This window comes from Macaca fascicularis, chromosome 13 (assembly GCF_037993035.2).
Source record: "Macaca fascicularis isolate 582-1 chromosome 13, T2T-MFA8v1.1".
Lineage (NCBI taxonomy): Eukaryota > Metazoa > Chordata > Mammalia > Primates > Cercopithecidae > Macaca > Macaca fascicularis.
The window spans coordinates 74,875,209-74,892,147 of NC_088387.1; the positions used below are offsets into that span (position 1 = coordinate 74,875,209).

The 16,939-nt window shown below is 38.7% G+C and overlaps 1 protein-coding gene across 5 annotated transcripts; it reads left to right on the forward strand.

The window, feature by feature from the left end:
- The first annotated feature begins 84 nt into the window (after positions 1-84).
- CALM2 (calmodulin 2) lies at positions 85-14,640 on the forward strand. Of its 5 annotated transcripts, XM_065527635.1 has the most exons (7): positions 85-155; positions 3,092-3,231; positions 5,836-5,866; positions 12,220-12,363; positions 12,448-12,554; positions 12,959-13,094; positions 13,999-14,640. In XM_065527635.1, the coding sequence occupies exons 4-7, from the start codon at positions 12,294-12,296 to the stop codon at positions 14,025-14,027; spliced, it is 342 nt and encodes a 113-aa protein (XP_065383707.1). In that variant the 5' UTR covers positions 85-155; positions 3,092-3,231; positions 5,836-5,866; positions 12,220-12,293; the 3' UTR covers positions 14,028-14,640. The 5 variants fall into 5 exon arrangements, with proteins under 5 accessions (XP_065383707.1, XP_065383706.1, XP_065383708.1 ...); XM_065527634.1 differs by lacking the exon at positions 3,092-3,231 and having other exon boundaries at positions 85-564; XM_065527636.2 differs by lacking the exon at positions 3,092-3,231 and having other exon boundaries at positions 85-360.
- The last annotated feature ends 2,299 nt before the right edge of the window (positions 14,641-16,939 follow it).

A 16,939-nucleotide genomic window follows, 5' to 3' on the forward strand; every position in this document is an offset into this window, starting at 1 on the left:
TGCGATGTTCCGTTATCTGGATGCGGCGGAGGGATCTGTTGGAGGGAGGTGTTTATGAGGCGCTGGGGGCGGAGGAGGAGAATTAGTCCGAGTGGAGCGAGCGAGCTGACTGGTTGTGTGGTCGCGTCTCGGAAACCGGTAGCGCTTGCAGCATGGTGAGTGCATCGCTGAGCTGCCGCCGCTGGGCCTGTGGAGGGGAGAAACTGGAGCGAATTGACTAAAGAAAGGAAACTCGCCTCCCTTACACCTTCAAGGAGTGGTTTCTGCCTGAGGGATGGCGCGAAAGAGGCCAGGGATGCCCGCGACGGTTGTGTCGCAGGTGCTCCCCCACCCCCATTCTCCTCAGGGGGGCTTCCTCTAGTGAGTTGAGGGCCGGACGCACAGTTCCCGAGGTGGAGGAGCTCCTCGGGGGCTTGGCTGGAGGAGGTTGGGTCCGGGATGAGCGACAGCCCAGTGCACAGGAAGGCGAGAAAGTGAAGGAAGGGAGAGAGGGAGCGCAGAGAGCTTTCTGTCTGACGTCTAGAAAGGTCAAACTGGGGCCGGATTCAAACCCCCCAACGGACGGTTAGTGCGGGCGCCAGGAAGCGCCTTTGTTCGCTTGCGGCCGCCATGCGCCCAGGGGGCGGGAGGAGCGCGCGGGGCCCTGGGGCGAGCGCCGGCGCCGCAGTCAGCCCGCGTCCTCCGCGTGCCGGGATCCAGGGGGCGCGCGGGCGGGCGGGCGGCGCGCTGTGTGGGCCGAGCCCGCGCGGCGCAGGGAGCGGCCGGTGGGGGCGGGGCGGGCGAGCGCCGCGCGGGACCCGAAGCCGCCGCCCCGCTCGGCCCCGCTGGAGCTCCAGCTGCTGTGCTGGCACCTGCAGAACTGCGGAGATTTCCGCGGCGCTGCGGGGCCGTTGGCGGGGATGGGCGGGGGAGGGGGGGCCTCGAAGGTTTCCCATCCGCCTCTGGCAACCCTAATCTTCCTGCTCCATCTGGGCCCTGGGGCGTCTTCCACCGTCCAGGCCGGATGCTTTAAAAAAAATTGCTTTTTAAAGTGTCGTTGAAAGAAATTAGCTTTATCCCTGAAGTCAGGGGCGCATCCTCGCAATATACATCCTGTTATGGAAAGTGTTCGACTCCAGCTAGGGTTCTACAAGGCGTTTCCTGTTCACCGCCTGAGGAAAGCAAGCTCCGGAGTGACTGCCTTCTGAAAGTCGGTCTTGTAAAAACAATTGGACGGATGCCTTTGAAGAGCCCCTGTCTCTGTCCTTTTCTTGAGAACAGTGTGCAGTCCTAATGTTAAAGAACCACGACCACATAAAAACATTGCTCCCCTTCTGCTGCTTCGAAAACGACCCCTAAATTCCATGTAGAAGTTGCCAGGTCGTCTTAACGTTCACTTCGTTTGTATGATGTCTGTCTGTCAAATACTGGGATGGAAGAGTGTATGCGGGGGGAGGAGCAGGGAATTTTTTTAAGCATTTTCCGGTCACCTCAGACTGGAGATCATGTTCTTTCCTGAAAAAAAAAAAAAAAAAAAAAAAAAAAAACCCTAATGAGGGTGGTCATCTGCGATACTTACTTTGTGGTTCCTTCTGCCAAGTGGTTACAGCGCTGGGTGTGTCCAGGAGGCAAGGTGACATCTTAAACAGGAGTTGGGGATCCTTGCCAACTGAAACCTCCAGCCTGTATGGGTGTGGGGAGAGGAGTTCACCTTAAATAAAACTAGCGTTCATTGAAGTTTGATGGATTCGCTTTATCTTGATATTTTAAATACTCTGAATTTGAATGTGCTGGTTACATTTACTTTCTTTAAGATGTAGTTATAGGCATATGTAATAAACATTACAAGTTGTGGAGTAAGCTATTTTTAAAAATAAATGAAGGGTAAAGTTTTCTTTAATTAGTTTTGATAATTAGTAATTAGAATAGATTTTTCTTGGTGGAGTTGGTATCCACACTTTTGTGGTCCGTTGCCCAGTGTTAAGCTTTTGTAGTTACTGTTTGCGTCACTGGTGCTTTGGGGGTTTTCAGTTAAATTGGCAGTTCTTACGAGAAGAGACAAAGTCGAAAAAAACAATACAAATTGACAGATCCCATGAGTAAATTTGAAAATTGCCTTCAGATAACTTCATAATTGAGGACTGAGATTTTAAATTAGGACTTCAATTAAAAAAAAAAAATTAGCCGGGCATAGTGGCCTGTGCGTGTAGTCCTGGCTACTCAATAGGCTGAGGCAGGAGGATCATCTTGGGCCCGGGAGTTGGAGACTGTAGTGAGCTATGATCACACCAGTGCACTCCCTGGGCAACAGAGTGAGACCTTGTCTCTCAAAAAATAAAAAAATTAGGACCCCAAGTTAAAGTGTAAAAAATTTTATATGGAAGTTAAGTAAGATTGCTCATATAATTCTTGAGTTTACATGTAGTCAGCATATGCTCAGTGAAAACGGGATTGCTTCAAGAGGACTTTGAGGCCAGGGTGATTAGGTAAGTAAAAGATGTAAAAAGGTAGGAAATTTTTGTCACTTGACTCTAAATAATTTTTCCGATAAGTGCCAAGGCCTGTTTCTGTTAGGCTTAGAAGATCAAAGGAGTTGGCTCTTTTAAAATATAGAAAGCTCTAGCTTCAGTTAGAATTTAGGCCTTTAGTAATAGCCCTAATTTTTATGAAGCCATTTTGTTCCAGTGATCTTTTGGTGAGAGATGCTATGTAAGTACTATTCTTCAAAATCAGCTGTCTTTTTACCCTAACGAAATAATTTAGATTGCTTTTGATATAGGTAAAACAAATATCCTGACTTCCGTAATTGTAGAAAAAACTTCACATAGGAATCCTTTGTTGTATCAAAGTAGCACTTGATGGGAATGAACAGACAGGAATGGATGAAGGATAGCAGTTCGTGTTCCATTTCAAGCCTATGGGCTCACACATTTATTCAGATAAGAACTTGGGTTTTGTTTTTGTTTTTGTTTTAAACCACCTTTCACTAGATAAACTCCTACAGTATTCATGCATACTTTTGAATGGCATGTAGGAAATGTTTGATAGGTACTTAATGTATTTACTTCAGGTCACTAATGTAATACAGGTTCGTGCTTCTTCATGTTGACAGATCACCTATGGTTCTCCAAAATGAACATTCTAATACAGGAGGTCTAGGGAGGAACCTGAGTGTATACTAATGCCTAGAACTTTCTCTGGAGTGGCAAGAGCAGTGGGAAGAATTATATCAATAGCTACAGAAATAAGGGAGTAAGTAAGAACAAGTCGTCTCTCTAGTGAATTATTATTCACTTTACTGAGATAAACATAAATGTTAATGAACTTGAGTTTTCCCAAAAGTAGAATTCTTCTGGTTCTTCTAAGAAAATGGCACTCCATGGAAACAGAGGGAAGAACCAAATTTATTCCCCTTTGTAGCAGTTGGGAAAGTTAGTGCTAGGAAGTCTCCTTGATTTATAGTAGGCTTTATTCTGGATATTGCTGGTAAAAGTTTATTCTAAAACCTGAACTCTGGATAAGTAGTAAATACAAAAAGCTTGTCAACCTTCCAAGCAAAATTGAGAGCTTTCAGGTTATGTGAGTAATTTAGTCTCTTGGGTGCATAGTTCATTCCTTGAGCTGATTTTTGTGATCTCTTCCAAGATTGCATTTGCTCGGAGGTAGGGAGTTAGACAACATGATATGAGGTCCCTAAATTTTGACTTTCCAAGCAAAACTGGACAGTGGTTCCTTTTGCTAACATCCTCGTTTCTTCCTAAGGCCGCTCATGTTTCATATACGGTAGCCTTCCCAAAATCCCATTCCCCCCGCCCCGCCCCCACCATGTAGAGAGAACAAACCTGTCTCCCTTCCGGTACAGAGTATGGGATCCTTCAACTTTCACACAGGTTACAGTGTCTGCCACACACTTAGCTCAACTTTAAGTTTTGAAGTGATGTCACCTGCTGCATTTGTCCCTGGGTTGCACCTTGTGGATTTAGTTTGCATAAATTTTCTCAGCTTAAACAAAGTTAACATTGAATAGATGGCTTAATAAATGCCATGCATGCCTACATTCTGTGTGGAAATTGAGCTCCTCAGGTTGATATTTAACATCGTAGGTTCTTAGTTTAGTTAATTTATATAAAATAATGGTTACCATTTAACTCTTTAGGTTAGCTTTGTACATAGCATCTCACTTTGCACAACAACCCTGCAAGGTAAGTATTGTTGTTCTTGTGTTACAAATGAAGTTGACTGAGAGGTTGAGTACCACGTCCAAGGTCACACAGCTATTAAATGGCAGAGCTGGGATACTAGCCTGTGACTCAGAACTTGATGCTTCCCCCCCCCCACGCCATACATGCCAGGTTGCCCTTCCTTTCAGAAATGATGGAAGTCCTGCAAAATGCAATAAACTGAAGTAACGTAGCTTCTATTATAACAAAGTAAATAATTCAGTAGATTTACTGGATTTTAAACCTTATTCCTTGGGTAAACAATCTGTGACTGACTTAACACCAAATATTTGTTGGTGGAAGATTTGGACTTTAGGGATAAAAGTAGATACATTTTTTTATTTTACAAACTCTGTATTTGAACTTAATTATTGGCTCTTCAATTTGAAGTTACTAGCTTTTTTTTTTTTTTTTAATTAATTTGATTTACATCGTGGTCAAATAAAAATTGCGGAGCAGGGAAAATAAACTACTTTCTGGATTCCTTCTTGAATTTTCTCATGCTGTGCCCTAGAGAAAATGTGAAGGCATTCCACATTAAGGTGTTACTTTTCCCAGGGATGTGTTCATTTAAAAAGAATAAAGCCAGGCAATGTTTATTTTTCTTTTCCTACAAATAAATGAATGGATTAATCATTGTATACTTGACTCCCATGTTGGTGGGATTTTAGATAGGAAGCTATTTCTTGGCTGTGCTTCTCAATACCCCATAAGGAGTTGCTTCATGGATGTATATACTAATAAGCAGTGAAAGAAAGTGTATGTTCAAAGAATACAACAAGGAGTATGGATATTTTGCAATCATCTTTATATATTATGGTGCTCTGAATTAAAAACTAAAAGTTACTGGGTATGTCTGACACCTTAGTGCTTTATCTTGGTTCTACTAATTTTGCCTGCCCCACTCCCACTTAACCCTAGCCTCATTCCTTATCTGTAAGATAGGGGATAATAAGATTATAAGGTTATTATTAAGATTGAATAAGGATAAAATTTATAATGGGTTTTAGCAAATGGCAGAAAATATTTTCTGAAGAAAACCAAGTGCTATTAAAAAACATCACAAGCCTTAGGCTTATTTTGGGATTTTAAAAACCAAGAGAAAATGGATGGCTGAACTTTTAAACATTTGATAAGTATTATAGTTCGGAGCTCTGGATTCTTTGCATTTTGTCTGCTGGGTGAGAAGGAATAAAAGCTTGTTGTGCCTTTTTCTTTAGATCACTTTAATTTCAAAACGATGTGTTTAACCATTTGTGGGAGTAATTTTCATTTTGTGATCCTGAAGCATTTTGATTCAGTGGGAATTTCTGGTGATTTATATCTGGCATAGAAGTGAGCTTAAGTTTAGCGATTCTAACGTTGAAGAAGGAAGCAGTGTTTCTATTGGATTCTAAATTATACTTTCAAAAATATTCTGAAGTATTTGTATATCTTAAACTTGGAGTTAAGACAGCTTAGCTTTGAAGATAAGAAAACCAGATGTGTGCCTTTTCTACCCAGATGTGTTTGTTGCTGGAACTAAATGAAACAGTAAATGAAACAGTTTAAAACCCTTGAAACGTTTTAAACTTGTTTCTGTAACTGCTAATCTATATACTCAAGTCACTAACCTATCTCTTTGATCTCTTTGTAGGCTGACCAACTGACCGAAGAGCAGATTGCAGGTGAGAAATACTCAGCTAGATTGTACCCATTAGATTATTATTTATTGAATAGCCAACATCAGAATAAGAGACTTGTGTGAAATAATTGACTTTGGTATATGTCATGTATACTAACATAAGGGTATAATATAATACAGTAATTCAAACTGCTTTGGCAAGTGGGATTGTAAACTTGCCGGTGGAAGATGTGCAGGGCTAATTGTAATTAAAGACATGTATTTTAGTCTGCGTGGATATACTTTGGAGCCTGGTGGTGTAGTGGTGGTCTTTGTTTTGTTTTCTGAAGACTACCTTAGTATTCAGGAATTCTGGGCTAGCTAACACTCTAACTTCAAATCAGTCTCCACAAGAAAAGAGAGCTAAGAAGTAACTAAAGCAGCTTGAAATGGAGAATCAAAAAAGGAATATTGAATTTACCCTTGTTCAAATTAGCTAATATTTTAACCTAAGAATTGCATATATAATCAATCAGAATAATCATTTCTCAAGTGAAAAAATTTAAGAAGTTGGCATTCTATTTTATAAATGTCACTGTAGCAATATGGATTTTTCTTTTAAAAAGCAGTGGCAGCTGTTGAAATGAAGCTGCTTAAATATTATCCCCTTTAGTTTGCTATGGAAGTATGCGAAATTATTACATAAAACCTGATGTCATGTTCTTTTTATGCCATGCCATAGAACATTAATACTTTCGATTTATCCTTGTACTTTGAGATGGCTGGTTAATGTCAATGTTGGGGAAACTTTTTCCCCCCCTTGCTGGAGTTGTTTTTTTTTTTTTAATTGTAGTGTTGAAATGCTTTGCAAACTATTCCTTTGTTTTCATTAGAGACTTTTATTAGCATGAGCACCAAGCAGTTTATCTGCCACAGTTTTCACAGTAACCAGGAAGGGTTTGATAAGAGCTCAAAAGCACTTGAGCACTTTTTCTAATGCTGGAGAAAACTGTGAGAAGCGCAATTGGAACTATATAGCCCATTTAAAGCAAGCTCCTCACTTCCATAAGCATATAGAAATTTTCGGGATACCAGAATTACACGAGTCACCTCAAATATTCATCACAAATACTATTTGATAGGACTGTAGGTAGAAAGCTATTAGTATTAAAGACAAATTTAAGCAGGTTTTATTTTTATTTATTGTGTAGTTTGACTTAGTGTTTACTTTCTGAGGTTGGTAAATTACATGTATTGAATGTTATGAACAAAAAGCAAACAGTTTTGGGTATAATTTTTTTTGTTGAGTTACACTGTTTTAAAGGTATCACCAATTTGATCTCATGTCTCCTCAAAAAAAACAGACTGCGCCTAATGGCTGGTAATCTTACCACTTTGGGAGGCTGAGGCAGCAGGTTCACTTGAGCCCAGGAGTTTGAGACCAGCCTGGGCAACATAGTGAGACCTCATCTCTACAAAGTAAATGTATCATCAAAATGTTTTTCTGAAGTAGTTTTTTTATAAATATACTATCTTCTTCCCAAACTATCTTAGGCTATCTAATACTTTCAGTCTTAAACTCTGACCTTCTCTAATACACTTGCCTTTCATTTCTCAATATTCCCAGTCAGGTAGTGGTACGTACTGTACACAGTACAACATGTTCACTTTAGGGTAGAAAATGTATTAATCAGTGTGCCTATTGCATAGTTGATGGTCATTTCTGCTCTCCTAAACACACAACTCTTTAAAAAGAAAGTTTGTTGGCTGGGCACAGTGGCTCACGCCTGTAATTCCAGCACTTTGGGAGGCCGAGGTGGATCACTTGAGGTCAGGAGTTCGTGACCAACCTGGGCAACGTGGCGAAACCCCGTCTCTCCTAAAAATACAAAAATTAGCCAGGCGTGGTGGTGTGCTTCTGGAATCCCAGCTACTCAGGAGCCTGAGGCAGGAGAATCACTTGAACCCGGGAGGCGGAGGTTGCAGTGAGGTGAGATTGTGCCCCCGCACTCCGGCCTGGGCGACAAAGCGAGACTTCGTCTCAAAAAAAAAAAAAAAAGTTTCTGTCTATTGAATATGAGAATGATAGCATTTTTATTTTTTAATTTTTTTTTTTGAGACAGTTTCACTCTTGTTGCCTAGGCTGGAGTGCAGTGGCACAACCTCCGTCTAGTATGACTTCACTAACAAGTTCATTTTATTGATAACTCTGCCATGATGTCATTAGTTGTTGGTGTTTGACTTTTGGAAGACTGATAGGAAAAATGTACAGTAATTTTTCCTTAAGAAATCTGTACCTAAACTTTCATTAAATTTTCAAGGTCCAAATTTGTTTGAGAAAAATATTAATGTTACTTAATGTATAGCAACAATTGCATGAAGTGCCAAAAGAGTTCCAATACCTGATCTTTAAGGGATTATTAAGTTCAGAATTTTGTGAAGAAATAGAAGTTAATAAACAGTCATTTGATTCGTAATTGTCTTGTGATAACCTATTTTAATAAAATTTTAAAAACATGTTATTTTAATGAAATTATATGTTTAGGTAATAAACTAATTAGGGAAGGGCCCTGGGGTTGCTAATGAACAAATAAAACTTGAGTAATAGATTTTTCCGAAAGTTTCAATTTGATCATAGCTAAAATGGATTTTGGTAGGTTCCTTACCACCTATCAGTTATGTAGAAGATAGCTATTCTGTGGCATTTGGGACCTGTTCTCTTTATTGTATGTTTAGGTTTTGACTCTTGGATTTATATTTCAAGTCATTCCTGGGAGTTACTGTTTAGAATTATATGCTTCTGTACATAAAGATTATGCTAGTTTTGAAGTACAGGTAAACTGTAAAGGCAGGTGAATTAAAATTTTACTTTGGGGATTATTTTGAGGTTTTACAGGTAATTTTTACTCTTGAGTATAAAAATACAAGTAGAAATTTGGAATAAACCTTGACCTTTAAAAGAAATGTTATTTGTTCCTTTCTTGAATGAATAACAGATAGTATTAGCATAGATACGGTTTTCTTTTCTGCATTTTACTTCTAGCAAACATTTTAAGTGCTATTAGATTTTTAAATTTCTTGAAAGTTATACATAGATAATCTTACACTATGCATCTTCCAGTATTCAGCTTTTTGTTAAATCGTATAATAGAAAGGTGACTACTGCTAATTAAACATTGGGAATTTATGCACCTAATGGTGGTGTTAAAAGATACCCATAGCAGAGAATGTAATATAAACAAATACATATCTCACAGTCCTTTAATTTTCTTGTAACCTATATTAGGTGAAAGATGCAATGTGTCTGAACGCTGATATATGTATTTCTAGATATTTCCACATTCTGTTTAAAAACAGTAAAATTGAAATGTCTTTATCAATTGTGCTATTTGTAGGTGGAGACTCCCTGATCTATTTTTGTCATTAGGTTGATCTAGGTTAGCGCTGTATACTATTTTCATAAAATCAGTTAGTGTGGTACGAACCTTCTGATAGGTATTAGATGAGTTCTTCTACAAACCAGTAATATTTAAATAAGAAAGAATGCAGTTAGGAGGCAATTGTAGTAGCCCTGGCAAAGGATGATGGAGCCTTGAACCAAAATACTGATTGTAGAGATGGAGGAAAAATTAGGCAGTATTTAAATGGTAGAATTCGAGACTTGTTGGCAGATTTCAGATGGAAAGAGTTAAAAGTGGCTCTTGGGCGTTTGCTAGTATCTTTAGGGTTACTTTGAGTATAGAATTCATCTTCATATGTTTTGCTTGTGATCAGCCAGGGGAGATATATCCTGTAGACAGCCAGAAATAAAGATATTTATTGAGCAAGATGAGTAGACTAAAGATATCTTCGTTGTAAGTGAGTATAGATGAAATGGCCAAGGAGTGGGAAAAAAAGGATAAAATTGGTCATATCTAGACATAAGAGACAGGAGTAAGAGCCTTTGGCAGTATGTGGTAGGAGGAAAATCATAAAGTACTGTTACGAAGGCTAAGAGAAGTTTTGAGAGGTTTTCCATGCAGTTTTGGATGCTGCAAGAAATGAGATCATCTTTATCTTGACATTTATTAAGTATTTGTTTGTTGGACATAGTTGTACGTGTTTCACACATACTAATTTTTTTATGAGGGATGACCAGGTGAACACCCCTTGTGGGTGTGGTATACTGTGTTGCTGCACATACTGGGCACATTAATGCCATTTCACAGAAATGAGGAAGCTGAGGCAGAAAAGGTTTAGTAACTTGTTCAGATTGCATTGCCAGAAGAAGGAACAGAGCTAGGAAATTCTAACCCAGTAGTCAAGTTACAAAGTCTCATTTTAGTTTTTATACCGCATGGCTTCACACTGAAACATACTTGATGGATTGGGTGACGGACTAGTGGTCATTGGTAAACTCAGCATTTTCAGGTGATGAGTTGGAGCTGAATGTCATTTTAAAATAGTGGATTGTTAGGAGAGAGGAAATTGGTATGAGTAGTAGTGCCTTCCAAAATTTAGGGATAAGGGCAAACACTTTTTAACTAAGGTTTCAGTTTAGTTTTACGCTAAGCGATGTGAAGATATTTATGTGGTAATGGGCAAATGAGTGGAAGAATAGTTGAGTCCACAGAAGAGGTAATATGGAATGAAACTGGAAGGTGTATGCGAATTGGAGTAGGGATAAACAGGCAGGGAATAAATTGGCCTTAGACTGAAAAGAAGGTACACCATTTCTTAAACATGTGTCACATACACATTTTCAAATGTATGGCTATGTTGGGAAAGCTTAATAGCCCCATGAACTTGGAAACTTTTTGTATTCGTTTGTATTCGTTTGCTGATAGGGTCTAATATCTTCTGGAAAACGACTTACTTGGAAAATACTAGCTGTATTATTTACTCATTGGTAGAACTTTGCAGTATCAAAGTTAGTCTGTTTTAGTTTCTTCCTTTTTTTTTTTTTGAGATGAGTCTCGCTTTGTTGCTCAACCTGGAGTGCAGTGGCAAGATCTCTGCTCACTGCAGCTTCTACCTCTTGGGTTCAAGCAATTCTGCTGCAGCCTCCCAAGTAGCTGGGACTACAGGTGCACGCCGCCACACCCAGCTAATTGTGTGTGTGTGTGTGTGTGTGTGTTTTAGTAGAGATGGGGTTTCACCATGTTGGCTCAGGCTGGTCTCAAACTTCTCCTGAGCACAGGCAGTCCACCCACCTCGGCCTCGCAAAGTGCTAGGATTACAGGTGTGAGCCCCTGCACCTGGCCTGTTAATCTGTAAATGGTGAATGAAGCCAGGTAGTCTGGAGTGTTGCACCAGCAGGTTACCATGTAATGTAGTGATGTACTAGAAGGAACATATAGCTGGGCACAGTGGCTCATGCCCTGTAATCCCAGCACTTTGGGAGGCTGAGGCGGCGGGTGGATCACCTGAGGTCAGGAGTTTGAGACCAGCCTGACCAACATGGAGAAACCCAGTCTCTGCTAAAAATACAAAATTAGCTGGGCGTGGTGGTGCACGCCTGTAATCCCAGCTACTTGGGAGACTGAGGCAGGAGAATTGCTTGATCCTGGGAGGAAGAGGTTGCGGTGGGCCGAGATTGCACCATTGCACTCCAGCTTGGGCAACAAGAGCGAAACTTCGTCTCAAAAAAAAAACCAAAAAACAACAAGAAGGAACAGACTATCACAACAAGATCTTAAGGAATAATCTGTTTCACTGTATAAGGTTGGGGTTTTAATATTCCAGAGAAAGCTCAAAATGATCGTTGTTCTCAGTGACATACATTTAGCTAAAACTGGACATTGATATCTTGATTGCCCATTGTTACAGACTGTTTATATAGTCCCTTCTCCTGCCTTATTAGAAAGGGAAAGTAGCCTGTTTTAATTTAGTAAGTGATTGATTTAGACTTAGTGGCTGACTCTAACTAAACATAGTATACAGAAACAGTCTAATTACTCTGTAGAAATACATATTTGGGTACTAATAGTCTTATTTTTGTTTTGTTAGGTTAGGTCTGTAATTTTGAATTATGTTCCGCAGAGCAGCTTCAATGACAAATAGAGGAACCAGTCATTTGGGGATTTAGTTCTTTTCCTCTGTAAACCTAGGATAATTTTACTTAGATCAGCATAAAAGTGCAGTCGTATGATTGGCCAAAGATATATTTGAAATATTATCATAAGGTATCATAAAGATTAGGTAATCTTTAGGAATCAAAGTCACATTTCAGATGCTACCTCCATTGGTATTTTTCCTTTAAAAGTTTTTTGGGTTTTTCTGAGACATGGGGTCTTACAGTTTGGCCAGGCTGAAGTGCAGTGGCTGTTCACTGGCACAATCCCACCACTGAGTAGGCTTTAAGAGTTAATACTTTTCATTTAGGTTACATTTTATTGCTAATCTCTGTATTTGGATTGTGGTCTTTCTTTCAAACAGAATTCAAAGAAGCTTTTTCACTATTTGACAAAGATGGTGATGGAACTATAACAACAAAGGAATTGGGAACTGTAATGAGGTCTCTTGGGCAGAATCCCACAGAAGCAGAGTTACAGGACATGATTAATGAAGTAGATGCTGATGGTAAGTCTTTAATTTTGGGGGGTGGGAGGGGTTGAAGAAATGATATTTATAATTCTATTTGATGTTTCAACTAAACCATTTCAGGTAATGGCACAATTGACTTCCCTGAATTTCTGACAATGATGGCAAGAAAAATGAAAGACACAGACAGTGAAGAAGAAATTAGAGAAGCATTCCGTGTGTTTGATAAGGTAGGTCAAGGACTGGATACGTTAAATTTTGAGGATGAAATGAAGATACCAAGACTCATTATGAAGACTTTTTGTTTGTTTGTTTTGATGATTTACCAATATATTTTAATTATCAAGCAAAAGCTTTTTAAGAATTCTGTATAGATTTTCTAAAACATGTATTGCATTAATCTTGTCAAAGGAGGTGTCACTTGACTTTGGGACTTAGGAAATAGTGATTTCAATATAGGACATTTTGCTTGGTTCTTAATGACATTTGTAGGTCAACTATGTGTGTAGATTTGTATGCATTTCTAAAATATGTTTTTCCCCCAATGCAAAATTTAGTAGTAAACTTAATAAATTTCCATTCCAACTCTCAAGTCTGTAATTTTACTCAGAAACTATACTAAATTTTTTGCTAGGATGGCAATGGCTATATTAGTGCTGCAGAACTTCGCCATGTGATGACAAACCTTGGAGAGAAGTTAACAGATGAAGAAGTTGATGAAATGATCAGGGAAGCAGATATTGATGGTGATGGTCAAGTAAACTATGAAGGTAAATCTTTCAGTCTCACCACCTCATTCTTTACTTTGATTTTTAAGATAAGAGGTGCTTGTTAGGTAACTATCAAAGTTAGTGACCCTTCCCCCCAAATTAGGATGCTAAAACAGCTACTTATATTTAACCTTTTTAAAATTCAGAGTGTTGTCTTCAGACTAGACAACATTGCTCTGACCTGAGAACTTAATTTACAAATATTTACTATCAGGTTCTACTCCTACACCTGGAATCAGCATTTTAACCAGATTCTTGGTTGATTCATATGTAAAGTTTGAGAAACACTGTACAGTGTTTGTGTTGGATTGTGGAACAATGAAAAGCAAACTTACTCTGAGTTTCCTAAAATGAAATTAATGTGACTTAGGTTTCCCCGCACTGTATTATCTTTTTTCTTTAATTGGCTTTAGTCTGAAACTGAAGTTTACATGTGCTTCAGAAGTATCGTATGTATTAACTTTGAGATGGCCATATCATGAAGCAAGGCAAATAGAAATTGAAGGATTTTCAGTAAAACTTTGTATTTTTTTCATGATGTAACTGCTTAGAAAAGAGCATAAAACTTAATGTTATAAAAATTAAACCTAGCTCATAGCACTGAATTTACATTGTCTTGTATTCCAGCAGACTTAAAATTCAAGTCTAAAGATAAAGCCAAGAATGCTCTTTTTATATTAGCTTATCTAAAGCATTAATTTGGCTCTTACTAATAATCCTGAATAGTTACGGTTAATGAAGTTCCAACCTGGGGAATAAACTCGCTTCCCTCTGTACTTAATGGTAATTCTGAGGAAAGAGAGGAATGGAAAGAGTACTCAGTGATTGAGTAAATGTGATTTTTTTTTTTTTTTTTTGTCTTTTGCTATTGACTCAATTTTTTTGTGTACTTCTTCTTTTTCAGAGTTTGTACAAATGATGACAGCAAAGTGAAGACCTTGTACAGAATGTGTTAAATTTCTTGTACAAAATTGTTTATTTGCCTTTTCTTTGTTTGTAACTTATCTGTAAAAGGTTTCTCCCTACTGTCAAAAAAATATGCATGTATAGTAATTAGGACTTCATTCCTCCATGTTTTCTTCCCTTATCTTACTGTCATTGTCCTGAAACCTTATTTTAGAAAATTGATCAAGTAACATGTTGCATGTGGCTTACTCTGGATATATCTAAGCCCTTCTGCACATCTGAAGTTAGATGGAGTTGGTCAAATGAGGGAACATCTGGGTTATGCCTTTTTTTAAAGTAGTTTTCTTTAGGAACTGTCAGCATGTTGTTGTTGAAGTGTGGAGTTGTAACTCTGCGTGGACTATGGACAGTCAACAATATGTACTTAAAAGTTGCACTATTGCAAAACGGGTGTATTATCCAGGTACTCGTACACTATTTTTTTGTACTGCTGGTCCTGTACCAGAAACATTTTCTTTTATTGTTACTTGCTTTTTAAACTTTGTTTAGCCACTTAAAATCTGCTTATGGCACAATTTGCCTCAAAATCCATTCCAAGTTGTATATTTGTTTTCCAATAAAAAAATTACAATTTACCCAATGGTTGCTCTACATCTGAGTCATTTAACTGTTAAAGTCTAATAATTTTGAAAATAAAATATGGCATTGGTTTCTCCTTGGTATAATCTAGATAATTTTTTCTCGTGTGGGGAAGTGTATGGAGATGGGTGGCAGAAATAGTGAAGGTGGGAAGGGAAGGAGAAAAGGATTGGAAAAGTGAGAAAAGAGGGAGGGTAGCACAGAAAATAAGAGGAACAAAATAAGGAGTGTGTAACTAAGGAGAGATCGAGGAGGAAGACCGAAAAGATGGGGATCTGTGGGGCTGGCTTAGTGTGGTCACTTTTTAGGGGCCGCCATCATGCATGCCCATTCCTCCACCACCATACCTGTCATATTGTGCTACTGTGTTAGGCCCACAACACCTGTGGGTCCCCTCTGTGCCCACAGATTAAGATGGTGGCAGTCACGGGAAAAGAGGGGCAAGTTTTTTGTTTTGTTTCTTTATCCAGATTGTATTTGACAACTTCAAAAGGCTCAAATGAAAGACTCAAAAACTTAAGTGTACCTAGCATGGGAATTGGCATAAAGAAGGTATTTACTGCTTCCTACCTTTATATTTTTCAACTTTGGCATTTGTCCACGTTGACTTAAGCTGTGCAATGATGTTTTAAATGTTTGCATGTTAAAAAAAAAACAAAACACCAAATCTAGTTGGGGTGAGCATCCTTATAGTTTTTACTTCTATTAGCTAATATTTTATTCTATTAGCTAATATTTTATTCATTATGCTTTTTAATTCTATAAGATGAGAATTTTCAGCTTGCCCATCTGTAACATTTTACAAAAAAGATGTCTTTAGGAGTAAATTGGCAATGACTATACCTGTTTTAGTTTTTGCTGGCCTCTATCATTGCTTTCTCTATAATCTGAGCTACTCCAAAGGTGGTTATCAGGGTTTTTATTTTTTAAAACTACCTTTTAAATGCTTAATGAAAGATTCCATAGCAAACCAGAGCCAAGATTAAAACATTGAGTGTAATTGTTACCTGGTTATTATAGCCATAAGGTCTTTAATTTCCCAGGGGTAATTCATTATTTGGCGGGTTACTGCCCCATTGACTATTTTAATACTACTATTAGTGTGTTTTAGAGCAAGGGAAGTTACAGGCACTGATAGTCCTGATAGTATCACATGAAACTCAGGTAATCAGTTAAATAGGAAGATTTTAGATGTGTACTCTACTCCCCTTAATTGGATGTAGTAAGTTTTGCCGAAAGGAAATCCAAACAAGGTTTTTTTTTGTAGAGACAGGGACTCATTATGTTGCCCAGGTTGGTCTTGAACTCCTGGGCTCAAGTGATCCTCCCACCTCATCCAAAGTGCTTGGATTATGAGTGGGGCTTTTTAAAAAGTTAAGTGAAATAATGAAAGGCACTTAGCATTGTCCTTGGCATTTGCATTAAGTGTTCCATTAAGTATGCTATTAAACCAGTTATGACCCTGAAAAATGAGGGACTTGGGCAGTCAATTGGTGTTTTTCCAGTATCAACAATGAGGTTTATATAAATTGATATCAAGGTATATATAACAAGGACAACAAATGTAGGAGAAACATTTTTTGGGCTCTTGTATGTCATAATTGGTCACTTCTATTGTTGAAATCTTTACAAAAGTCATGAAGTCTTGGCATCTTGATTTTACAGGAAACAAGTGTAGAATGATTGTATAATTTAGCTGTGGTCATAATGAGCTGGGTTCAAATCTCAGTTCCAGTGCTTCCTACAACATAATCCTATTGTAATCCAATTTTATTAACCCCTTCTCTATAGACAAGGACTGTGATATCACCTTCAAGTTTTTTTTTTTTTGAGATGGACTCCCGCACTGTTGTCTGGGCTGGAGTGCAGTGGCACAATCTCAGCCCACTGCAGCTTCCTCCTCCCGGGTTCAAGCAATTCTGCGTCAGCCTCCCGAGTAGCTGGGATTACAGGCGCCTGCCAGTACACCCGGTTAATTTTTTGTATTTTCAGAAGAGACGGGGTTTTACTATGTTAGCCAGGCTGGTCTCGAAGTCCTGACCTTGTGATCCGCCCACCTTGGCCTCCCAAAGTGCTGGGATTACAGGTGTGAGCCACTGCGCCCAGCTCCACCTTCAAGTTTAACCATACTATTAGTGTTATATTAATAGGATTGTGCTATTGTACCAACCATAATACTGTCTGGCATGTTTGCTCTTAGATGATTCTCCCAATAAACCATCACTATTGCAGTTAAATATGACCCTTGGTGTAACGTATTTTCCTAAAATTTTTAGAAGACGGCAACAATTTTAAAGATC